Source organism: Chenopodium album, chromosome 5 (assembly GCF_948465745.1).
Source record: "Chenopodium album chromosome 5, dcCheAlbu1.1, whole genome shotgun sequence".
Taxonomy (NCBI): Eukaryota; Viridiplantae; Streptophyta; class Magnoliopsida; order Caryophyllales; family Amaranthaceae; genus Chenopodium; species Chenopodium album.
The window spans coordinates 67014838-67042459 of record NC_137838.1 but is presented as its reverse complement, the minus strand read 5'-3'; the positions used below and the strand labels follow the sequence as shown (position 1 = coordinate 67042459).

The 27622-nt window shown below is 36.4% G+C and overlaps 1 protein-coding gene across 1 annotated transcript; it reads right to left on the bottom strand.

Moving 5' to 3' along the window:
• Nucleotides 1-2919: 2919 nt before the first annotated feature.
• On the bottom strand, nt 2920-4377 carry LOC145633034 (uncharacterized). The gene has a single exon (XM_081685341.1). It carries the CDS (start codon nt 4375-4377, stop codon nt 2920-2922), a length of 1458 nt encoding a protein of 485 aa, XP_081541467.1.
• Nucleotides 4378-27622: the final 23245 nt, after the last annotated feature.

Below are 27622 nucleotides of genomic sequence, written 5' to 3'. Positions count from 1 at the left end.
CAGAAACCCTTCTTTCTCCCTCTTCTCACCGATTTTCTTCAACTGTTCATCTTCTCCACCCATTTCGTTTCTCACTCTTCAATTTTCTTTCAAACTCTTTCATTTTCCTTTCTCACTCTTTAAATACATAACTCGTTCTTCCCTGTTCTTACTCAGATCTGAAATTGAGTCCCTAAAAATGGCAGATCTTACCCCTATGTACGATGCCTTTTTCGAAAGTGAGGACGACCATGAAACGAAGGTCCTAGCGAAACTTTTGAATTCATTGGAGGGTAAATCTTCTTCACCCAAGCGTTTTTACAAATCTGAGGAAGCTAAGAAGGTGTTATCCGAGAAATCTTTCGAGGCTCTTGGTACGGTCCTTAAATCAATTGAGGACGACGAAAATGGTGTGGATGATATGACCGATGTTGAGTACCGTGCTTGGATGAAGACTTTGCCTAGGCCAAAACCTAAGGCTAAAAAATTGAAGAGGGTTTCTTCTGATCTGATGAGGAGATTAAGGGGAAAAGGGGCGAAACTAGTTGAAGAAGATGAAACTTCAACGGTGGCTGAAAAACCAGATGAAACCCCGGAGGAAGAAGAGTTGTACGGCTTCAAATTGTCCGACCCTTCCCCCAAGATGATTTTCCCTTCTGAAGAGGCCAAACTCGGGTACAAGAGGGTCCGATCTGGGATTGTCGTTGATGAGGAGAAATTTGATCCTTGTCTCCTTGAATTTGTAAAAGATCTGGACCGCAAATTTCATCCATCCAACTGATTGCGTGCAGCGTAACGGTTTCTTAACCTCAATCTTCTTTTTATTTTAATGTGCAGCGCATATAATTGCTGAAATTGGTTTGTGTTGGTGTTAATTGGTTGAAATATCCATTGTTGGAATTTATTAAGGAGTGTATGTTTTATATGATGTGGGGTGTGAAGTGCTCTTTGTTAGATTGTCTTTGAAGTCACCTAGAATTTTCTTACTAAAGCATGATTGTTTTGCAAGTAGTAGCAGGGTGTCTTTTGAGAACAGCCTATTTGTGGATGGATAAGTGATTATTTTCAAGGATGCTTATGTTGCTCTAAGTTTAATCAAGGTCTCAGATTATTCTTTTACTTTTGTGGATAAGAGCCTAGAACACTGAAAGTTTGAATGAGGTGATCAACTGCTGGAATTGCACCAATTTCAAAATATTGCCTTTCTTGCCTGCTGGACGATATTAATTGATATATAGACTTGGGAGTGATTTTTTCCTTAATCAAAAGGAGCTTGAGAGTGATTTTTTCCTTAATCAAAATAACATGTACTATAAATAGAGTACTCCATATTAGACAATTTTTTTGAACTCCATGAAAAAGTCTTATCCTGGTAAATACTTTGCCTTGTATTGCATCTGCTTCCTTGCTGTCCAACTTTATTGGTTAATGTCTGATTTTAAAGACAATCTTCAAAGACTTCAAAGACAATTTGCCTATTGTTGGTTGAAATATCCATTGTTGGAAATTATATTTGATTCAAAGTCTGGCACTTGATAATATCAAAGAGACATAAAAGAATATTGGTTGTTAAATGATTGATGTTTCCTTGTCTTAGTTACGAAATAATGACTTAATCATGTATTGTGTGTGTATGACATATAAAAGTGATTAAACTATAATAGAATATCTTAATCAATAATTATGGTATAGCTTCATACACCTACTAATTGTGTGTATATGACATATAAAAGTGATTAAACTAAATGGTTAGTATCTTTGGAAGAATTGACCCTAAACTTATGTGTGAGTAAGCAACACTTTATGTAATGAGTAAGAAAAAGTATTGTTTGGTGACTGTTGGAGAAATTTGGTGACTTGTTGCTTGTTACAGGTTGGTGGCATGTTGTTGTAGGTTGGTTGTTCTTATTAGTGGCCTGATGTTGTTGGTTGGCTGTTATTTTTGGTTGGCTGGTGTTGTTTGGTGGCTGGTATTGTTTTGGTGGGTGATATTGTTTGATTGTTGTTTTTCTGCTATTGGTGGCCTTTTATTCTTTGTTTGCTGATATTGTTTGTTTACTATTATTCTTTGTTGGCTTCTATTGTTGGTTGGCAACTGTTATTATTGGGTGGTACTGTTCTGAGTCCCTTGTTCAATTTCCCTTTATATTGGCTGGTATTGTTGGCTTTTATTGTGGTTGTCAACTGTTATTATTGGGTGGTACTGTTCTGAGTCCCTACTTGCTGGTGTAGATGTTGTTGCTAATGTTGTTGGTATCCTGTTGATGGTGTTGTGAGTACCCTGTTGCCTATGGTTGCGTTTTGAGTCCCTAGTTGTTTGAAGGGTTTGCTGATGGGTGAATGATGACTTTATGTTTTTTTTGGGCTGTGATCTCAATGATCACTATTGAGAGATCACTATGTGTGCATCATGTTCCACTGAATTGGAGTCTTTTTGGATCCTATGTATAGAGTCCCCCTCATTTCATTTAGGTGTGCATTGTGTGGTCCATATGATGAAGGGACTCACATGATCAACATATTGCATTATGGATTTGCTCCACCTATGTTGTATGACATTGGTGTTGAGGTAACCATATTTGGTTTGTATGTGGTGATTAAAGTGTAAACCATCTGATGGAATTTTTGAAACCATAGTTTTTGAACCCTTATTTGAAACACACAATGCAATAACATTAGCAACTCAAAAGTTTTTCATTGAATGATTCATTCTTTTCAAGTGATACACCATAGTTGCCTTACAAAAGGGACCTATTCTAACTGCCTGACATGAAATACATTGACACATAAAAGAAAAAAAGGACAAAAAAAAAAAACTACTCAAAAGTTACATATAACCACAAGTGTGTTTGAGTCCCTTACATATGGTTATGTGTGGCAGTCTGATTGTAGGCCCTAAATCCAAAAACTTACTTTGCACTTTACACACACTGAAATTTCCTAATCTGCATCAACTTCTATTTCATGATCATTAACTGGTGGTTGTTGATGTGAAGGCATGAACCTATCATTCAGGTACTTCACAGCAGATTGAACCAATTCATATGGTACTTCCAACCTCTCTGGAAGAATGCCTTGTCTGTCCAATACTCTTTTCTTCATATGCTGCAATATGTAATTGTTCCCACCATCTTTCTTCAAAATTTCAGTCATACAGCTTTGCAATGACAGCCAAATGTATTTGTTTGCATTAGCATCAAATGTAGCAAATGCCTCTTCAACTTTCTCAATTAACTCATCCAAATTGGTCGGAAAATGTTCATATTGAATTGATTGGATTGTGTTGAAAAGACCCAAATCTAAAACATTAAGATCAGGGGATTGAGGGGGTTGGTACTGCATTGTGATGTTGAACCCTTGTTGTGTTGTTGCTGCCATAAACTCCTCATCTTGGGGGATTTTGTGTGGCCTTGCATTGTCCCATTGTATGCATATATTTTTATCCATGCATGAGGGCCACTTTGAAATGATGGCTGGTATGATTTTGTTGAGGAGCATTTCTCTGATTGCATCTTTATTCACATTTTGCATTGCTTTTGTGACAAGAGTCCCTGCTTGCCCATTCTTGCTTGATTTCTTGGCTGGTTCCTTCACCACAAATGGGAAAATCCCATATTTTCCATCATGAATGACAACACCATTTCTGTCACGAATTGGGTGTCCAATGACTGCCATAAACATGACCTTAATCTTAAACCTTTTGGATTGTTGAAATCTGTGTGGGTCTTCTTCTTTTGGTAACAAGTAGAACCTCCTTGTTTCCGGGCTCAAATAAAACCACTTTTCATCAATGTGGATGACATGATGCATGTCCTCAAATGTTGCATTTTCAGTTGGTGTAGCAGGGGTGAGATGGCTTAATACCCATTGCAGCCTTGCCACCTTATGGTTATCACTTAAAGCTTGATGGTTAGTGCTAGTGTGCACTCTGAGTTTCCCTCTTTTTTTCAGCCTATGAATGGTGACATGGGATACTTTTAAGGCTGCTGCATATTTTCTTTCTGTTGTTCTTAGCCTCAGTGGAACTGATTGCAGCCATTCATCAGAGAACTCCCTTGGTTTAGGACCTGTTTTGCCCAATTTTTTGGTTCTGACATCTATCAGCTCACCCTTCGCTTTTTGTTTCTTTACATCTGCATAAACTCTGCTGATTGTGCTTCTGTGAACACCATGTTTTCTTGCTAATTTGGTTTGTGCACCTCTTGGTAAGTTATCATCTTGTAGTGTTGATAAAATGTCATCAACAATACTTCTTTTTCCATTTAGTGTTAGCTGTTTTCTGCTACTTACTTGTGCCACATTTTGTGCATCTGTGTTGTTATCTTGATGTTGTAATCCCACTTCTTCCATCAATAATTGATCCAACCCATAAAACTGATCAAAATCTTCTTCTTCCATTTTTTTAGTCTTTTTTTTTTTGCAGTTGATGAACTAAAGAAGCTAAGTACGTGCTGAAGATTGACCCTTCAAATGATGCTGCTTTGACCACCCACTAAACCATGAGTATAATGCTGATTTTGTATTTTTGTAAACTGATTGTATTTAATGCTAACTTGGTAGTGTATTTATGGTGGTTGTAATTTATGAAGAGAGAGGGAAACTCCTTGACTGTAGTAGTGTATTTATAGTGCTCTTTTGGTACTTAATATGGCTGGTGGAGCCAAACTTTAAATTTGGCTGAAATTTTAAAAATTCTGAAAATTAAAAGTTCCCTCCCTTTTTTTATAAAGCTGTTCAGGTTTTTGCTCCAAAAGTAACGGTCCCACATGCATTTCATTTCCTTAATCACATGGGCTTGTTTTCTCTCTCATAAACTAATCTACACTTAACAAATTTCTTCTTGGAGTTTGTGCAAGCAACTTTGTTGCACATAATGCGTGGCGGAGGAAGTACAATTCATACATTAACATCCGGTGAATCTAGCCCTTTAACAAGTGGATTCAATCAATGTGAATAAACTAACAAATTACGTAAAACTATATATATTATATTATATAAGTTAAATATTAAATGTATTATCTTTTTCATGTTTTTAGTATTTGCAATAAGATTTTATTTTTTTTAAAAAAAAATAGAGTCAATTAATCTGTTAATAATTTTCATAAATGGAAATGGAGCAAATAATAAAATACAACTCCAAAAAGAGAGTGGAATAAATAAAAAATACGAAAGGAGTATCGAAATAATTGGCTTTCTGAATCTAAATATAAAACATCCATTGTTTTCTCTATCACAACCTTACATATTTCATAGAGAAGGTAGTTAGTGCAGTTAAATATAATTAACAACAATATACTGATAATATTATTGCATAATTTTTTATTGATTAACATATCACAAGAAAATCAATGCATGTCTTTCCCACATGTTTTGTTAAATCCATCTTTTCTTTCAGAAAATTATAAGAATCATCGAGTAGTTGATGAACAACTTTTGTATATTATTCACAATAAGATCGTGAATAAAACTACTACATCCGGTCCAAATTATTCGCAACTTTAGAATATTTTATATTTATTCCAAAGTTACGAGTAATTTGGACCGCAGGGAGTATAAGAGATGTACGTACATGTATTTCACATGAAAACAATTAAGTTTTATTTTTCAAAAATATTAGTATAAATATGTAGTTAAAGTTAATAATCCGTTGATCAATATTAGAAAAAATCGTCAAATTATATTAATACTAGCTTAAGGCTCGTGCCATGCACGATAAGTCTAATGTTTTTTAATATAATTAATTATATTCATTTAATAAAATTTGATTAAACATATATAAACATTAAATATATAGATTTTATAATGTTATAATCTTTATTAATAGGCAAAGAAAAAAATTTAAACAAAATGGATTTTTTGGGCTGCCCAAATCCGAGAATTTTTTTAGGTGGGGTTTGGTTTGATAAAAATAAAAAATTAATAAAAAAAAAACTAAAATGTCCACTAAAACTATTACCAAAAGTGCACAACACACACATACAACAGGAAATGTCAATTGTCACTACGTTTGGTATGGTGTGTCTTTCAGTATGCAGATCATTTATTAATGTCAAATATAATAAATTTATCATCTCATTTAAGTGTCTCGGCAAAAGATAATATTTTTTTTTTTTTTGCTTTTACTAAGATATTGATTTTTTAATTACGTAATTTATAAAAAAAAATTGATATTTTATCTTTCCCTAGATTTAGCCTTATGATATAATTGTCAAACACAACATTTATTTTATAATTATATTATACTCTATAAATCCTTAATTTGCGATAATATATGCATAGTAGTAAAATTTCAGAAATAAAATTGTAATTAATTTGAATGTATAGTTATATTGAAATTGAAATAAATTATTAGCTAGAGGTATTTGAAAAAAATATATATAAATTAAGGGCCTATTCGCATTTACTTAATTTCAGTTCAGTTCAGCTCCTAATTTCCCGCTCTCATAAAATATTCATTTCAGCTCAGTTTAATTCAGTTCAGCTCCAATCAATTCAGTAAATGTGAACAGGCCCTAAGTAATGAATTAATTTTTTTGAGGGATTTGAAGTAATTTCTTTAACATGTATAATATGATCGAATCGATGTATTATTATATTTTTGGCAAATTTTAATAACACTCCATTTAAAATAATTAACATGTAGTTGAATTAATTATTTAGGTAAATGTGTACAGAAAATAATGAACACCAAGTAAAAAGAATATATATTTTCCATAAAAATAATATAAAAGATATTGAAAGATATTATTATAGAATCAAATATTAACAACAAATTAAAAGGGGAAGGGAAGATTTGGAGGGATAAAATAGCACTAAGATGTGACACGTGTCACTGCCGGTGTATGTTTTAGTATTAAGTTATTGATTATCAAGGGAATTAAAAGTTAATTAATTTATTTATTTTATTTATATAAGTTTAGATCTAAATATATGAGATCGATGGTGACCCTTTTAAGTTGAAACAATGGACAATTTTGTAAAAACGCGTTCCTAATAAATGATATGAGACATCTATTGAAAGGAATTATGACTTTGTCAAGTACAATTACTAGATATATCAAGGAGCACTATTATGGAGATAATTAGTTCATTCACAAAACGGTACTGTACTATTATTAGCCTTCTTCACTGTTGTCTCAATGAATACTACAAGAAGGGGGGTTGAATTGTAGTATGACAGAATAGTCAAACTTTTTGCGGAATTAAAACAAAGTAAGCTAGAGAAATAGAAAGATAAGCTAAAGGAACTTAAAGTGTAAGAGATATTTTTACATGGAAACTCCTTGGCCCTAATCAAGGAAAAAAACCACGACCACTTGGGATTTTAGGAAAAGAATATTCACTAGAATAGGGCAAATGGTCCTATTACAAACTAAAGACTCTAACTTCAAGTTCCTCAACGAACTCAAAGCCTCGAGGAACAAGCCACCTAACTTGTCACTCTTCTCTTTTCTTTCTCTTCTCTTTCGCTTCTCTTTCTCACTTCTCTTTCTCACAAACAGAAGTTCACTCAAACTTCCCCATTCCCCAAAATACAACTCGAAAGAAATAACTCTAGTATAAGAACATAAGAACACTCTATTTTACTAATGTGGAATGGGACTCTTAACTCGAATAAAGAAAGAAAAAGCTGAAATCTTAATTGAGCAAGGGTGAGTTTTTCTAACTGAGATTAAAAACTATTTATAGAGCAATAGATACATTTGAAAATCCTCTTTGTGCAGCAACTCCATTATGCCACTACTCCAACCTACTAAGACGATCATGTTCCTAAATTCAAGGAAACACGAACTCCTCAATGTACTTGACCATGACATGAAAGAGATCATGGGGAGTAGGCCGCGAGTTTTGGAAAACTTAAAATAAGATTTTATTTGTTAAAAAGATATTTTGAAAATCAGAATAAGATAAAATCCTTTTTGTTAGAAAAGATAAACGTTTAGAAACTGTATTCCTAAAAACGTGCTTGCACTATTTAGACCAATTCCACACCACTACAAGAAAATAACCTTTTCGTAGCGATTATTTTAACCTTAAGTATCGATTGTAATTGCAACAAAAAGTTTTCCCAACGAATGGTCATTCGATACAATATCCCATGTTGCCTTAGCCTTTAGTAGTGGTTTTCAATATTGCTTGGGTTGGCCTCAATAATCGATACGAAAAACTACATCCAATCGTGGTGATTATTGTAGCGATTATAATCGTTATAAATGTTGAACTCATTTTCTTCAAAAAAAAAAAAATCATACATATGATCTGTACAAGATTCGAACATGCAACCTCAAACACTTATATTAAATGTTTCATTAATAAACTATGACATATTTTATGTATTCATTGTCAAAAAATATTATACATCTAGTGTAGAAAAGCTTTTTTGTATCGATTTTTGGGATTTAGTGGCGATTGTAAATGATACGATTTCTCACAATTTTATAAATGTGCAAAAATAGTGTGGATATGTATTATTATGTTTTCCGTATCGATTTTATATGGGAAAACCATGGCGATTGTATAATGATACGATTTCCTTAATTATTTCACAAACATACTTGCATATTGTAGCGAATGTACAATCGCTACAAAATAATCGCTACCAAAAGACAATTTTCTTGTAGTGCACAGAAATTTTCGAGTATAATTCTATCCTTATACTTACATAAATCCTAAAATATAAAATATATTTAGTCTTCATGTTCTCTGATGAAGCTTGTAGTCCGAGGCTTCTGTTCCTTAAGGGGAACTTCTCTTCTCTGGTGAAGCTTCTTCCCTGAGGGGAACCTTCTCTTCTCAAGTTTTCATTTCTGAAGCACCAATTCCTGCAAAAGGAACTCTTTTTTTTGGATAGCTTTGCTTCAGGCTCTTTTGTTCCTCATGGTATCTTAACAAGACACTTAGTTCTCCTGGTCTTTGCAACTAATCACACCCTCAAACAATTAAGCTATTATTAGTTTGTAAGTAAGTGAGGTTGTGTCATCATCAAAATCATTAAGTTCAACAATATTTCCCCTTTTTAATGATGACAAATAAACCAAACTTACTTATAAGGAAACAAAGATAATCCAACCTATTCTAAAAGAAAGAAAATGCAAAAACAAAGTACAATGCAGAAAGGGATAAAAACAATGCTAAAATAAATAATTCAAAAAACTTGTATATACATTATACCTGCTTGTAGAGAGTAGGCAGACTTGTGAAGTAAGATTTCGAACAGAGACCATAGAATGATTAAGTTTCCTTGATAGTTTGCATCTCTTCCCCATTTTGGCAATTATAAAAAACCAACATACAAGCAATAGTATACCATAACACAACACCAATCTAAGTGGTTTGGTATTAAGACAGGAAGCATGCATAGAGAACAAATATTCACAAAGCATATACGTAGAGCAAACATAGACATTAATAATCCAAAACCGGCTTAAAACATAGGCTAAATGTACCAAGTTCACAAGTTTAGCAAAAGAAACAAAAGTACCTAATAATTACAAACCAAAATAAATTAATCCCAAAAGCAGATAAAATAGAGTTCATCAAAATAAACAGGTAGTAAGGTGAGATAAGATCATGAAGTAGCTGATGCGTGCTATTTATGGAAATCATAGGATAGGTTTTCTTTGTATTTTTATGCTTGTTTTTAGTCTTTTATGTCGTGTTATTAGGTAATAATGCTTGATTTGCGTGTTTGCGTGTAAATTTAGAGAAATGCGTGCTTTTAATGGTTTTCTTATTATTTTATTTATTTCTTGGCTATTTCTCTCTCTTCTCCGTTTCTTTGACTTGTTTTGTAGGTGTGTCGAGTTTTTCGGGATTTAATCATCAAGGAGGAAGCTAAGCGCATCCAAAGAAGTCAATGGAGCCAAGTTCGGGAATTGAAGCCAAGCAAGCAAGCAAGCTCGTCCAAGTTAGAAGCCCAAGCAAGCTGCCCCGGGCAGCAAGGAGCAGCCCCGAGCGTGCTGCCCCCAGCAGCTATACGCATCAGCAACCACGCACCAAAGCCGCACCACCTAGTAGCCAGCGTGCACAGCAGCCCAGCAAGCAGCCACAGGCGCCGGCCCTGCAGCCGCGGCTGCGAAGTGATTGGCCGAGGGCGCAGGGTGGTAAGCCGCGGGCGCGGGGTTGCTACAGCTCATAAACACCATTTCAGGCAAAATGTCACTGCGGGCTGGCCGCTGACGCGGGCTTGGGGCTGTTCTCCTCCGCGGGCGCGGCTTTCTAGGTTTTATTTGCGATTTTGTTTCTTTTCTCCGTTTGTTTATATATTGTACGAATTTATTTAGTCTTTATTCAAGTAATTCTTTTGTTTATAATAGTTTCTCTCTCCTCTAAGGAGGATGAGGTTAGATTAGGAGTTTCTCTCTCTAGTTTAGGAGTAGTTTTAGATAGTACAAGTGAGGGATTTCAATGGTGGTTTGAGAGGTTGAAGATTCAATGCTGACAATTGTATTGAAGATCTTCTTAATAAATCAATGAGCATTTCTCACTCTATCTCACCTTATTGCTTTGTTAAATTTCATGTTTGTTTGATTTGATTTTGATGTTTGATTGTTAATTAGTGTAATTGTTCTCCATATTTTGTTGATTCTTAATTCCTTTAGTTAATTGTTGATAGATGATGATATTTGAGTAGTTGTTTGGCTAGGAATTGGGTGAAACTTGTATGATTGATTGATTGTGATTAATTTGGGAGTTGTGTTGATTGATTGTTGAGATTAAAGTGATTAATGGAAATTGTGCATGTGTGTAATTTGATTAGGCCTTGAGAATTATGCTAGATTACATTGTAATTACTAATGACACGAACAATTGATTTAGGAATTGCAATTATAGATTGGTTTGGATTTTGATTCTCTTAGTTTGTTATTCATAGTGAACCCTAGCTTAACGATTAGGAGATAGCACTTTAATTCCAATTACACCTGGAAAATGGGTCATTCGGGTCGGGTTATTTCGGGTCAAAAAGGTTATCGGGTCAAGCTCGGGTCGGGTCGGGTCATTTCGGGTTTCGGGTCGACTGATAATCAGGTCGGGTCGGGTATCGGGTCAACACTTCGGGCCGAGTTTGGGTCGGGTCAAGTTTGGGTCGAGTCGGGTCAGTTTGGGTCGGGTCATTTTTCAGGTCCAATTTTCAGGTCAATTTCGGGTCGGGTCAACTTCGAGTCGAGTCATATTCGGGTGATTCATTGGATTAAATTCAACTCTGTATATATATTTATTTATTTATTTTTTGACGAAAAACTCTACATTAAGGCTATTTTTTTCATGGATTATAGTAATTGTTTGACTTTTATTAACTTTTTTTTTTTTTTTTTTTTTGGTGTGTTTAGACTGAGAATCCCTTTCAGGATCTCCTGAAACTAAGAGGAATGCTCTAATTAATTGAGTTATACCTCACTCTCTTATTGATCTTAGTTTTAATACGCACTCTTATTAACATTGTCATTGTTGTAATAATTTCTTTGAATTGTTCTTATACTCCCTCCGTCCCAAATTACTCTTAACGATTTGACATTTTGCACTATTCACACCTCTCACTTTGACCATCTTTTTTAGCTATTATATGAAAGTCATGTAAGATGTTGTTGAGTCTATTTTAATGTATAATTTCCTAATATAAACTTTTTATAACATATATAATTATTTACTAAAAGAAGTTAAAGGTCGGGTCATTTTCGGGTCAGGTCAACTTCGGGTCTCGGGTCAACTTCGGGTCGGGTCATCTCGGGTCGGGTCGTTTTGGGTTGGTTCATTTCGGGTTTCAGGACAAGGTCGGGTCAGTTCCACTTCGGGTCGGGTATGGGTCGGGTCAGGTTAATTCGGGTTTTGGGTCAATTTCGGGTCACTGGTTTCGGGTCGATTTCGGGTCATGGGTCGGGTCATTCGGGTCGGGTCATCGGATCTCGGTCAGGATTGCCAGGTCTAATTCCAATTGATAGCTCTTATCATTAGTATTCACAACATTTGATTGGCATGATCTTCCCAAGTTGTTGCAATTAACATGATTACTTTTTGATCCCCGTTCCTAGTGTTTTATTATTTCCTTGGTTGTTTGTTTTACTAGTTGTAAGTGTTACCTTTACCTTCGTCTTCGACTTAGCTTATGCGCATAATTGAGAGTGCTTGAACATTAAAGTTCCTTTGGGTTCGACCCTTGACTTGCATCTATACTCGTATTTAGGTTTGTTAAGTGTTTATAAATTTAGTTTGACCGAGGGAGGATTAGATAACGACCTAGATTTTCCCTTGTCAAAATGGCGTCGTTGCCGGGGAACGGTGTCTTTGTTTGAGTGTTTTTTATTGCTTGAGTCTAGGTCTTTTTATATACTTTTCTTTTATTCGGTTTTGTTTGTTTTTATGAAAATGGCATATCTCTCGTTTCCTCAATTCGATAATGAGCTATTTTTTGAATATTTCAATAGACTTGAGGGATTTTTGGACTATAATTGTTATAGTCTTTGGGAGGCTTGTGAGATTTGTTATTTTGGTTTGAATGAGCAAATTATGGATGAAGTTGAAAGCGTGCATAATGGTGAATTTAGAGCATTGTCAATTGATGATGCTTGGGATTTTTATGTTTGGTTTGCTAGGGATGTCTACAATAGGGGTAATCATGTTTCTAATATTGATGTGCAATGTCTTGATTCTTCTAATATTAGCACGAATTCCCATGATTTGTCACATGATCCCTTAAGTGAACCTAGAACACATGATTTCAAGTTTATTTCCTCTTTTGTTCATGATGATGAAGTGCATGCTCAAGTTAATGCTAATGGCTTGTTTCAATACTCTTCATTATTTACCATGCCTTCTTGTGATGTGCTTTGTTCCCTTATTGATGAATCTCATGTGATTAATTGTGCCCCCATTCCCCAATGTGATGTATATGCTCATGATCTTAATGTTGGTTATTCAAATCTTGATTGTACTTCTTCTTCTTCTCTTGTTGAGCCTCAACCTTTTACATCTTTTAAATCTCTTGTTGATATATTCGAGTCTCAAATTAGGTGCATTGAGCTTGATAACGACCTTGGGCCTAGTAAGGAGATGATTCTTCAATCTATGAGAGATTAATTAGAGATAATGAAAAAGAATGAGGAGCCTAGTAAGGAGACGATTCTTCAATATTGAGGAGGGAAGGAGAAGAAAAGAAGAGTTAGAAATTCAATTGTAATCCTTGATGTTTGTTTGTGAAAAATTTCAATTTAATGTGTGTGTTGAGGATGATGACGATGATGATTATGAGCAACCAAGAGAGTTTGAGGATCCCATTGGTGAGCATTTGAGTGATGGTGAAGGTGTTGAGAATGAGGAGAGTGTTGATTTGATAACCTCAACCCTACTTCCTATCTTGATGAGTCTCTTATGCATGATTGTGCGTGATTCTATCCATGAGTATTTGGACTCGATTGAGGTTATGACTAATGTGTTCTTTGAGTGTCAAATGAAAACCTATAGCCTTTAAAGTGAGTTCATTAAGAATGCTTCATGGGAGAGAGATGAGTTTGAAATGAATTTGCATCCATTCATGCATGGCTTTGAGACTTTAGGCTTTAAGGAAGTTGAGGGAGTTGTTGTTCATGATTGTAGTGAAGGGGATTATGTAGTTCCTCTTGGAAGTAGGATGTTTGAGGGAGATGGTGATCATGAGTGTTCTTCTTTTGAGGATTCTATGATTGATTTCCATTCTCTTATTTGTGATTTAAGGCATGGTGGTGAGAAAGAGTTCATTTGCAAGACCATAGCCCCTATTCCCTCCTCCCATGTCCCTTTTCAAGGTGCTTCAACCATATTCCCTAAACTCTTATATCCCTCCCTTCCTTCGTTAATGAGCCTATTAGGGACCCTTCTTCTATTATTATTTTCATGTCCCTCATTTGTCTTCTATTGAGGAAAAGGGTGATTTTGCCACCCAAAAAGATTTTTGTGAAGAGAGTTTACCTTTCTATTCTTCTTCTTATTTTCTTGAATTTTCTTTTGATTCTTCTTCTTCTTGGCAACTCCCTCTTCATTTTATTTTGCATGCACTAATCTTGTTTCATACCCTTGTTATATAATTTGCTTACTTGTTATCATATGAAATGTGTAGTAGTGCATTTGACAAGCTCTTGTGATCGTTGCAATACTATTTTACTAGAGCGATCAAGCTTGGACCTTAAGCAAGCCTTTCTCGGGAAGTAACCCATGTTTTAGATTAGATTTTTTTGTTTTTATAATAGATTTTCTCTCATGGAAACCTTTGTGTGCCTTTTGCTAGGTACATGACTTGATATACTTTGGTGCATTGGTTTGAATCAAGAATCAAGAAAGATTGACTCCTATTTTGCTAGCATATGGAAAGCAAGTTTCAATTCTTGAAGAAATTGGATTTGAAAGGTTGAATTGGGTCATTCGCAGGTATTTTCACCCACCTAACATCCGGTAATATCTTTCCTTGCTCCTTCTCTAATAGTTGATGCCTTGTTGGACATGTGTTGGTATTATTGGATTGATCTCTTTGTTTTCCCCTCCCGTGGAATATTTGATATATGTTTGAGCATGATATCTCATTCAAGCTTGGGGGAGGGTTTTCTATCATGCTTGGTGGGATTTTGATTCATATATGCCATGCACATTTGTATATGCATGTCTATTTTCTATGTCTTGAAAATTTCCAAAAAGATATTTGTTTCTATCAAGGCAAATTTGCAATGTGTCTTTGTTTTGTTCTTGCTTTGGACACAATACTTTTGGACTTGTATAGTTGAATGCTTTTCTTCTAAAATGGTAATGGTGTGCACAGTTTGAGAGTATGTTTGGTTGATTCTAGAATAGATTATGCTAAGGTAGTTGTTTAGAACTATTGGGACCTTGAAGCCGGATTCCATTTGCTTTCTAGGTTTTATTTGAGATTTCGTTTCTTTTCTCCGTTTGTTTATATATTGTACGACTTTCTTTAGTCCTTATTCAAGTAATTCTTTAGTTTAGAATAGTTTCCTTCTCTTCTAAGGAGGATGAGGTAAGATTAGGAGTTTCTCTCTCTAGTTTAGGAGTAGTTTTAGAGTGTAAAAGTGAGGGATTTCAACGGTGGTTTGAGAGGTTGAAGATTCAATGCTGACAATTTTATTGAAGATCTTCTTAATCAATAAATGAGCATTTCTCACTCTATCTCACCTTATTTCTTTGTTTAATTTAATGTTTGTTTGATTTTATTTTGATGTTTGATTGTTGATTAGTGTAATTGTTCTTCATATTTTGTTGATTCTTAATTCCTTTAGTTGATTGTTGATAGATGATGATATTTGAGTAGCTGTTTGTCTAGGAATTGGGTGAAACTTGTATGATTGATTGATTTTGATTAATTTGGTAATTATGTTGATTTTTTGTTGAGAATAAAGTGATTAATGGAAATTGTGCATGTGTGTAATTCGATTAGGCCTTGAGAATTATGCTAGATTGCATTGTAATTATCAATGACACGAACAATTGATTTAGGAATTGCAATTATCGTTTGGTTTGGATTGTGATTCTCTTAGTTTGTTATTCATAGTGAACCCTAGCTTAACGATTAGGAGATAGCTCTTTGATTCTAATTGATAGCTCTTATCATTAGTCTTCACAACATACGATTGGCATTATCTTCCCAAGTTGTTGCAATTGACATGATTACTTGTTGTTCCCCGTTCCTAGTGTTTTATTATTTCCTTGGTTGTTTGTTTTGTTAGTTGTAAGTGTTACCTTTACTTTCGTCTTCGACCTAGCTTATGCGCATAATTGAGAGTGCTTGAACATTACCTTTATAAATTTAGGTTGACCGAGGGAGGATTAGATAACGACCTATTTTTCCTCTCGTCAGCAGCACTTTGGCCATCATCAACAACAAGATCCTCCAACTTCTTGCTAATTTGAGACACAATATCCTTGACAATGGAAAGTCTCCCTTTCTCAGTGCTTGTGAGCAGCTTCTTCACATCAGCATCAAAAGTGAGCACACTCTTCTTTAGATCTTTATCTATGCTGGAAACCTCTCCTGTTCCTTGAGCACTCTCTAGAGAAGTTCCTTCACCTCCTTCAAGATCTCCTCAGCTGCTAAACCTGCAGATGCATACTTAACAAAAGTAGGAGTACTAGGGAGCTTCTGCAAATCCTCCTGGGCACTAGAAAGATCAATACACACTGGAGACGCATTCCCTTTCTTTTTCAACAACCTCAAGCTTTTTCTCTTTTTCCTATCCCCTGTTTCCAGCATTTCCCCCTACATCTTGCTTTTCCTCTTCCTCCTGCTCTCCTTCATCCTAAATATCTTGAACAACCTTCTCAATGGCCCCTACTGTTTTCTTTTCTTCCACCTTAACTATTTCACTCACTTCCTTTGGTCTCTTATCTTTTTCTTCTACCACCACTTCAAAACATCCATTGACAACTTTCGGCTTATGGTTTTCAATAAATATGGGTTGTATGAATTTAGTGTTTTTAAGAGGTAAGGGTTCTTTCTTGGTAAAGGAAACGCCAAAGCTTTCGAAGACAAAAGTGAGCAAGTTTCCATATCCAACCTTCCATCCTTTCGGAACACAGTGGGTAAGGTGTCAGATCATGATTGAGGGGAAATTGATGGGCATTTTTTGGGCTAGGAAGTAGATTAGGACAGAGTCAAGCTTGTTGGCACTGTCTCTCTTTTGGGAGCGAGGAATTATGTCATTGAACAAAAATTTTAGCAGGATTTTGTCAAGAGGGGTTAGGTCATTATGGTTTATGTAGGGTTTTTTAGGGTCACCTCCAAGATACTCAACAATTTCATCAATGTTAACTTCAAGAAGGGGGTTTCTAATGACATTGGTTTTGAAATACAAATCATACCCAGCATTCGGTGCATCAAACAACTAAGCCAAATACACAGCATCAAATTCATGAAATGAATGATTTTAAGGGACACGAAATGAATTATTTTTTGTTTAAAGGCACAAAAAGAGGAAAATAAGTTATGGTTTGGGGAATTGTGCTAGCATTTGGGTTGGTTTATGAAATGTATTGGGATTGAATATTGATTTAAGCACTCCAACAAAGATACTTAACCCGACCAATAATGGCGGTGAAAGGTTATTCATCATCGGGTTTGGTTTTGGGGAGACATTTTTAGGTGTCTACAGGGCTGAAAAATGTGGTGGTCCTAAATGATACACTACTAATGAAACCTTCATGGAGAATGCATAACAACTCGCAGCTGCTAGTGCGCGAGAGTATTTTCTACAATGGGTGGATCGATGCTCAAGACGGGTAAGATACAGAGGGGTAACAATACAAATTTGTAATGGGGGATGAGGGGTATACGCAAGAGTGAATTAAATTTTATAAAGGGGAACACATGGAAAGTAGGGAATGGTGCAAAAATAGGAGTTTTCAAGGTTAAATGGGTTAATGGAAGAATACCAGAGGCTAACTCAGAAGTTACTCTGAGACTAGCAATGATTTGGAAGGTTGACAGATTTATTAACAAGGTTTCTTGGACTTGGAAAGAAATGGAACTAAGAAAGGCCTTCAATGTAAAGGATGTTGTACGTGGAAATAGGGGTTATGGAGTTACCAGGGAAGGAGATAGAGGATCTGCTACACTGGGATCATACGAACTCAAAGAAGTTTACTACAAAATCTGGTTATGCTTTTCTTATGAGCTAGCTTGCAAACAATGATAGAGTTACAGATTCGGAGGTAAAATTTTTAAAATTCTTTTGGCAGCAAAAAGTCTTACACAAATGGAAAATCTTTATCTGAAAAATTTTCTATAATGGTCTAGCTGTGAAAAGTAACCTAAATCTTCGTAACATATGTGAAAGTGGAGCTTGTGAGATCTGTGGAGAAGAAGAAAGTATTAACCATACTATGAGGTTTTGTATAGTTGCAAAACGAGTGTGGTAATGTGGAAGCCTTGGTATTGTTTCAACTATATGTCCTAGTATTTCAATCAAAGATTGGATACAATGGTATATCCAGCAATTTTATAGCTTGGATGGAAAAGGTAGTAATGGTATCACTACCTTCCTAGCCACAATGTGGGAAATATTGTTTGCTAGGAATGAGTTCAACTTTCAAGGTACTAGAACTTATATAAATGGGATACTTGAGAGGGTGGAGAATAGTGTGCAAAATAAAAAAGATTATGAGCTCATCGATTCTCAAGAACTAGAGTTTCTCTATCCACCAGAGGGAGAGGTGAACAGCCCCCAGGTTACAAGATAGCAAGCATAGGAAAAAAGGAAATGGATACAACAAGATTTTTGATACAAATTAATGGGGCTTGGAAAAAGGCAATGAGAAGAAGGGGAGCAGGATGGGTATTGGAGTATGATGGGATAGTGAAAAATCTGAAAGGTTGCTCCTATGGGGTAGAAAACACAGCCCTGCAAGCAGAAACTATTGCCTGCTTCAAAGCAATTCAGTGGTGTTGGTGTAGACACCCAAATGTGTCTCCCTAAAAACCAAACCCAGTGATGAATATCTTTCATGTCAATGATTATCGAACGAAGCGAACGTGTGAAAAGTCTTGTGATACGATCGTTTTAATAAAAATACTTCTTTCTGTTTTTGAAAATATTCCTTTTCGTTCTCTGTTTATGAAAAACTTCCAGCCCAATTTATTTTGGTCCATGATATGGGTCCAATAATTATGGAGTTGGATGGGGCTTGAAAAGGCCTTTCCAACAATATATTATGTGAAATGTTAAATACCGCCGTCAAAATTTATCGCCACTGCTACCATTTCAAGCACATTTGCAATTTTTCCCTTACTAAACCCAAACCCATTTTCATCCTTATTTTTTTCACTCTCCTCAAACACCAATGATATGTCCATTTTATATAGTATTTTACCCCCGTCCCTTGGTCATAATTGGTAGTGTTTTTAGCTCTTTAGAGCCACTTCTATTACTCATTGGTGTTTTCTAGTGTTTTCATAGTTTTGGTTGACTTTTGTAGGGATTTGCACTTTTGGAGCATTTTTCCGGGATATTATGAAGTGACTACGAGCATTAGTGGAGCACGACCAGTTTTCATAGCCCAGGGCCGATTAGAGTCAACGAACCTGTGATTAAGGCCTCAATGTTTGAGATTCCGAGGCATTTGGACCGAGTATTCAAGACCCGGAGAGGAAATCCGGATTGGGCCTAAGAATCGGAGCCCAATCGAAGTCCAAACTTGCCCAAGTGTCCGGCCGAGGACAAAATAGGCACCGCCCGAAGGCGCGCCCGGCTGAGCGAAGAAGAGTACCTTGCGCCCGAGTTCGCGCCCGGTAGGGCGCGAGAGATGTTCATAATGGAGAAAAGGCGGGCCCGATCGGGCGGCCCTTTGTTCGATCGGGCGCGAGATTTTTAGAAGAGCTGATGTCGGCGATTTCTATTAGTTTTAATTAGGAGTAATTATTTTTGGATAAATACGATTTCAATGCTTTTGTTTAGTATCTAACTCTTCTCTTAGACTTTCTCTCTCTACTTAGCTTTAGATTATTTTTCTCTCTCTACAACTTTGTTCTTAATTCAACTCTTTAATTCCGATTACTTTAGTAACGATTTCTTCTACTTTAATCTCAGTTATTTACTTTATTTCTTTCATCATGTCTTGTTTAATTGCTTTGATTAGTTTAGTTTTGATTATGTCTGAGTATTTTTCTTTCTAGGGTTTATGGGGATCTATAAATAATATGAAGGGGTAATTTATTGTTGTTGATTATCAATGCTTGATAAATTTTGCTATTGATTGATTTAATGCTCTGCAACTAGATTAGCGCTTGTCTTTTATGTATGAGTTTATCAATATTGATTCGAGATTAGACAGATGAGAATTAATATTTAGGCTTAGTTTCAATAGGCAGGTTAATTTATAAATGGTTAAGTCGAGATTTGAGAGATGAGATTTAATGCTGGTAGACTAATTCTGTGATTGTAATACGTAGCGAAAGCCCTTTATAATCTGATTAATTGATGCATTGATGATTGATTATTATGTTTATCCTGAAATTTTATTTATTGGTGAACCTATGCCCTAAGCTTCTATTCATTGATTTCTCTTTACGTTTAATCTTCGTAGTTTAGTTTTCTTTCCATATTATTAAATTGTTACTTCATAATTTAGACTACTTTAATTAATTAGGAATAAAGAGACTAGTTTCTCTGTGGATTCGACCCTACTTCCTTATCTACATTAGTTAGAGTATTTAGGAATTACTTTTGATTGGGTGATACGACTTTATCCCGTCAAATTTTGGTGTCGTTGCCGGGGAAACGGTTTTATTTTTATTTCTGATTGTTTTCTGTAGTCTAGGTTATTTCTTCTTATCTTATAGAACGTTAGTTCTTTGAGACAAGTCTCATATTTTCTTTTTAGTTCTTTGTTTATGCCCGGGTGTTTCAGATCAGGTTATATCCCATTCGATCCTGAGATCGAGCGCTCTTTCCATAGACAAATGAATCCTTACATGCAAATCTTGGCGGGTTATGAGGATAACAATAATCGCCGAGACCCTCCAACTGATTCTAGTGATTTAGAGGTATCTTCAGATTCAGAATCAGAGATGGCGGTACCTAAGAAGCTCAGTGATTATTCGCAGCCGACGCTTACATATTTTCCAAACCTTACTCCCACTCCGGATCTTGATGGGGTACAATTCGAGATTAAACCCTAATTTATCACGATGATAGAAAGGAAGCAATTCAGTGCAGCTAACGGTGAAGACCCAAATCTTCATACTGCAGACAATTGTCAATATTGCAATACCATCAGGCAAGCTGGGGTCACACAAGACCAAATCAGGGAGATTCTCTTTCCTTTTTCTTTATGTGGAAAAGCCAAGTTATGGTATAATGGATTAAATAGAGCTGCACTTGGTATAACTAACTGGGAGACTCTTGATTTAAATTTCTATAATAATTACCCTGCAGAGAGGACAACTTTGCTAAGAAGCGCAATTCAAAACTTTTCCCAAGAGCCAGATGAAACTTTGTATGAGACTTGGGAAAGATTTAAAGATCTGCAGAGGGAGTGTCCCCACCATAATTTAGCACAGTGGCAGTTGATCCAAGCCTTTTATAATGGGATTGGAAATTCTTCCAGAACAATATTGGATTATGTAGCTAGTGGGAGGTTTATGAACCTTAATGTTGATGATGCAGATCAAGTTATCGAAGATATGGAAATCCATAATTCCTAGTATGAGAACCCTAGAGGCTTTGCTAACAAAGGGAAACATAGTGTCGAGTCTGATCCTTTTTACAAGCTCAATTAACCTCTATTTGTCAAAAATTAGATAATCTTAGTACTACAAATATAGTTAATGTTTCTGCAATTAATAAAAATGCTAATGAGGCTTTCTGTAAAAATTGTGGAATTGTAGGTCATTGGGAGCAAGATTGTAGGAGTTCCGTGGAGCAAATCAATGCCTTCCAAGTTTATAGGCAGAATGACCCATACTCCAACACCTACAATCCCGGGTTCTGGAATCACCCATATCTTTCTTACCGGAGCACCAATGTTCAAAATCCGCCGCCTCCACAACAATCACAGGCGCTACAACAACAAATATTACCACCCTAATGCTGGCCAGAAGAACCAACCAAAACAACCCTCCTCATCTTCCGACCCTGCTTTAGCAGAATTTAGAGCAATGCTGGCTAGTATGCAAAAGCACATGGAGAGTAGAGATGCTCAAATTGATTTAATCATAGCACATAATAATATTGTAGATAATAAAATAGTGCATATTTCTTTTACTCTACAAGCCTGTCAATAGGGAGTCCTGCCAGCACAGCCAACCAGGCCTATGGATCAAGCTTTCGTAATTACTCTAAGGAGTGGTTCACACTTTGAAGGGCCCCCTATGCCCAGATGATAAACCTGTTTTAATGAATAATGCTAATCTTTATTCCATTAAACCTGACAATGTTGCTAATAGCCCTACAGGGATAAATAGTAGTACTAATATTTCTGATAATACATTGCAGGGTACAACTCCAGGGAAGGTAGCAGCTCCAGATAAGAGCAGTAATGCTCCAAAGCCGATTATCAAACTTCCATTCCCCAATCGTCACTTAAAAACAAACTTGGATAAGCAGTTTGGTAAGTTTCTGGATATGGTTAAAAATTTGCAGGTAACGGTTTCCTTCACAAAACTAATTACACAAATTCCTGCATATGCTAAATTCATGAAGGAAATATTGAGTAGAAAGAGATAGAGACAGTCGTTTTTACTGCAGAATGTAGTGCCGTACTACAAAAATAAATCTCCACCTAAACTGAAAGATCCGGGTAGTTTTTCTATCCCTTGTCATATTGGCAATCTAATGATTGATAATGCATTATGTGATTTGGGTGCTAGCGTTAGTGTCATGCCATTGTCTGTGTGTTCCAAGTTAAATATGGGTAAATTAAAAGCTACTATTATTACTCTACAAATGGCCGACCGTTCTTTTAAATACCCCTTAGGCGTTTTAGAGGATGTTCTTGTTAGAGTAGGTAAATTTTATATACCTGTTGATTTTTTTGTTCTTGATATGGCTAAGGACTTGTAAACCCCAATTATTTTGGGTAGACCATTCCTTAACACTACAGGAGCAATTATAGATGTGAAATGTGGCAAATTGACACTATTAGTAGGGGATGATAAAATTACTTTTAATTTGAATAATACTCCTAAAAGCCCCATGACAGAGGAAAAATGTTTTAGTGTTAATGTGGTTGATAATTGCTCTAATAAGCCCCAAGCTCTTATAAAAGATCCCTTGAATGCGGTATCTTGTGTTGCATCTTGTACAGATGAAATAAAAAGATGGCAAAAGGAAGTTGATGCAATATAAAGAGCCCTCTACACTGTCGGTCTTGGCTTTGAAGATGAGAAGGTGGAAATAAACAAGCAAGTTGTGGAAACTAAGCCTATAGTAAGTGTTCCACCAAATCGAGTTGCAATGCTCAATCCAATGAAAATTTGAGTCAACCATCGGTAAAAAAGGGGCCTCTTGTGTGTAGTAGTGAAGAACCCCCAGTTCACGACAAGGAGGATCCACCAGATAAGGTGAATTGGTGTGCCATAGGGCATGTCAGGAAGCTGCGTCATGGTTTAAACACTGCTCGACCGGGTGAGAAACCACCCGATCAACCGGTAGGCCAAGGATCCTAATTTTTAATCTTGTGGTAAGAGGGTCGTGCGGGACCTATATAAACCAGCACTTTGCGGAAGGCAACCCGTATTTTCTTGTTTTTTAGTCTAGCTTTCTTTCTTTTCCTTGTGAGGGGAGAGAGGAGGGAGTTTAATGAGTTTATTGAGTTTTTGTATAGGTTTTAAGGAAAAGAGTTGGTCAAAATTTGGAGAAAAGAGAAAAAAAAATTCCTCGTACTAATGTTGTCTCGGGCCCGACCGAGCGCAAGACTAAGGGTTCAAAATCAGGAATGTTCGCTCGACCGGGTGATAGGTGCCCGACCGGGCGCGAGAATTGACAAAGTACGAAACTTTTCATCGCCCTCGGGGCGAAGGGCGCCCAACCGGGAGCGAGAGTTGAAGAAAAATCGAGCTTTTTGTCGCCCGACCGAGCGCGAGAGCTATGCAATTTCTGGAATTTAGATTGCCCGACAGGGCGCGAGTTAATCCGCCCAGCTTTTCTTCTTCTTCCTTCTTTCTTTTCTCATTTTCTTCTCTTTCCACCATTTTTTCTCTCTCCAAAACCTTAAACTCTCTAACTTCTCTCTAAGATCTCTTCTCCAATTCTCACCCAAATTCAATAATTCTTACATATTTCTAACCCTCTCTTCATCCTCTATATTTCTATACCAAAATCCCCGAATTCCAATAAAAAAAATCATACCCATTTTTCAAGTATGACATCAAAGAGGTCAAGGACGATTCTAGGGAGGAGTTCTAGCTCAAGTCCACAATATGATCCGGAATTTCAACTTCCGTAATGGCCAACCATTCGAATTGCAACCCGGGAGCAAAATGAACGGCTTGAGCAACTCTACGGGCGAGAGGTAATCCCTTCACGGTGGTAACACCGCTCTACTCTTGAATCCTATGGTTTATATGATTATGTTAAACATTTTTTGAACGATATAAGAATAATGAGGAAATTTGTAGATATGCACTGCTTCACGGTGGTTACACCGCTCTACTCTTGAATCCTATGGTTTATATGATTATGTTTAACATTTTTTGAACGATATAAGAATAATGAGGAAATTTGTAGATATGCACTAGCCTACTTATCATGAATTAACGTGTGAATTCCTTTCCTCTTTGTCTATTGTGAATAGCAAAAATGGTCCGAAATTGATGTTTAGGTTAAATAATAGAAATATTGTTTTAACCTTTGTTGATTTTTGTAAAATTTTTTATTTAAATTTTGAATTACCCATCCAATGGCATGAGCAATATAAAATGGAAGATATATATCATGTTTTGACTGGTTTACCGGCGCCTAACGCCCAACATGCTAGTGCCAAGCTTATCCATCACCCTGTACCTAAAATCTGGCAAAGATTTGCAGGTGTTTGTTTTTTAGGTAGGAATGAGCCGCATAACGCCCAAACCAATGAACTGGTTGTAATTGGACATTATGTGTTTAATTAAGTACGGTAAACTAAACATTGCTAGATACATCATCTTTCACCTTGGTAGACATGCCTCGGCTAGTAACCATGCTACTACCCCGATTTGTCTAGGAGGCCTAATTACCAGGTTAGCAATTAAGAAGGTCGGGTTTGTTGAGAGTGGACCACACAGTCTCACTAACTGTGTACCAGACACCTACATGACTGCTAGGTACCTTAAGGATTTGGGTTGGGTACATTTGGATAGCCAGCGAGTCCCCCACTGGTGCATTAGGACAAAATCGGAGCAACCATTACCTATCTTTCCCCTACCTAATCCCGAGTTGACCGCTTTTCCCCCTGGGCAAGAGTCCTACAGATATGATCTTTTAGTTGCCCACGCCAGGGGGCAAGCACCACCAGTTTCAGCACCACCCCAGCCTGAGCCCGAGGTAGTGCCTTCACCACCTCGCATGTCTCATACAGCCCCACCTCCTCTCCATAGTGACTCTGAGACAGTCTGGGATCTTCAGAGTATAGGTCAGGCCATAGGACGCATAGAGTATTCACATAACGACCTTAGGAGGATGGTAGGCTCTTTTGACCAGCGATTAGGGTACCTTGAGAGGAACCAGGGTAGAGCCCTGTATCCTATGTATGATGATTATGCTCGTCGGGGCAATATTCCCGACGATGCTATTTACCATGATTGGTTTTAGCCCCCACCCCAGGGATACGATAAAGATCCCACCGCCCGTGGTATTTATACTGACTATTCATCTTTCCACGGGTACGGCCAGGACATACCTTTTAGGGGACCGACTGGAGGGGTTTTCAGCCTAACTATTTTTTTGGTAACTCTTCTGGTGCAGGTGGTAGCGGTGGAGGATTCAGTTCCATGGATGAGGATGATGAGGATTAGCCAACTGGGCTAGTTTCCGAGCCAATGAGGACATTGTCTGATTCTGGCTTGGGGGAGATTTTAGGATTTGGTATCTTTATTTTTCCCTTTTCTTTTATTTTTGGTGTGTTTTCTTAGGTTAGATTTATTGCTTTCTAGTATAGTTTTATTGCTTTCTTATATGAAAAATACAAAAAAAATTGAAAAATAAAAAAAATCCAAAAATACATTTCAATGAATTGTAAATCATGCTTCCCTGTGCCCCATACTTAGAAAAATATTGTTTTGATTCTTGGTACATGATGATGAGCATTGTGGATTTGTTGATCCTGATTTGAAGTCTGATTGCTTGGATTCCCTAACATGCGTCAATTTTGCCCAAATGCTTGTGAATATAGTGTTTGACTGATTGATTTGGTTAGGAATGTGTGTTAGTTCCTAGTATGTCAATGAATTTGAGTATTGATTTGCAAATATGAGTAGTATTTCATGACTCATTATTATGCACGGTGTGGAGGGCGAAGGCATTTATTCTTTTAGGCAGCCTTCAGATGATTTTAAATACATTTGTTCCTTTCTTGCTACCCATGTTGTTGCCTTGACTTTTTGTTGTTTATAAACCACATTACAAGCCTATTTTGCCCCATTGGTTACTAGTCTCATGCTTGGCTTGGGGGAGCTATTAGTGAGTGAGGTGAGAGAGTTTGTATTGTGCTTATTATTTGCACAATTTGGATGGGTTTTGAGAAGTTATTTTGTTCTTGATCGTAGTTTATTTTTGATGAGTTTGAAGTTTTAATCTTCTTGAGAAAAAATAAAGTATGATGTTATGAAAAAAAAAGAAGTTCAAAAGAAAAAAAAAAAGGTGAAAAAAAAAGTGAACTTCAATAGAAAAAAAAAGGATCAAAAGAAAAAATTGTTTAATGTTCAAATGTTCTAGTTGGAGGTTAATCAAAAGAAATAAAGAGAGGAAAAAAAGTGAGTTTCAATGAAAATCAGAGTTTGGAAAGTAAAGTTTGTTTATTCACTCAAGTTCTATATTATTATACTTTTGTGAGTGATATTGTAAGTGTTTGGATTGTTTGTTATGTTTGGAGTATATTTGGTGAACTTTTGTTGGAGCTAAGTATGTTGGAGATGATTTGTCATTATTTATTTTTTACCTTGGTTTTACTAGGAATTTGGCTCCCTTAAGCATAGCTTTTCTCATGCAAGGAATGACTTGATATATTTTGAGTCGACTATTAGGTTGAGTGCTTGTCTTTTTAAACACACGAGAATTGTGAGTTTGGTAGGGCATTGTTCACATAAAGGGGTTGGGATGGAGAGCGATCGAGTACATCTTTTACTCTCCACATAAATGAGAATTGAGTGTGTGAGCACTAGTCTTGAATTCTATATTCTCTTGTGGTTTGCTCTATTTGACAATTTTTAGGGAGGAAGAGTGATTGGATGAATGAGATTGGTTGATGTTGAAGCATGTTTATTAGATTTTCCTTGAATTGCTTGTGCTTGATTTTGACTATTTGGGCTGAGGCATGTATTTATTTATTCATTGATGAGATCTTTGCTTAAGGACAAGCAAAGGTTTGGCTTGGGGGAGTTTAATATGTCCATTTTATATAGTATTTTACCCCGTCCCCTGGTCATAATTGGTAGTGTTTTTGGCTCTTTAGAGCCACTTTTATTACTAATTGGTGTTTTCTACTATTTTTGTTGTTTTGGTTGACTTTTGTAGGCATTTTCACTTTTGGAGCATTTTCTCGGGATATTATGAAGTGACTATGACCATTGGAGGAACACGACCAGTTTTCATAGCCCAGGGCCGGTTAGAGTCAGCGAACTGGTGATAAAGGGCTCAGTATTTGAGATTCCGAGGCATTTGGAACGAGTATTCAAGACCCAGAGAGGAAATCCGGATTAGGCCGAAGAATCGGAGCCCAATCGAAGTCTAAACTTGCCCAAGTGTCCGGGCCCAGCCAAAATAGGCACCGCCCAAAGGCGCGTCCGAGTTCGCGCCCATCCGGGCACGAGAGATGTTCATAATGGGAAAAAGGCGAGCCCGATCGGGCGCGAGATTTTTAGGAGAGCTGATGTCGGCGATTTCTATAAGTTTTAATTAGGAGTAATTATTTTTGGATAAATACGATTTTAATGCTTTTGTTTAGTATTTAACTCTTCTCTTAGACTTTCTCTCTCTAC

Excerpts from the sequence above, each read along its gene's own strand:
- LOC145633034 (XM_081685341.1), bottom strand. The coding sequence starts at position 4,377 with ATGGAAGAAGAAGATTTTGATCAGTTTTATGGGTTGGATCAATTATTG.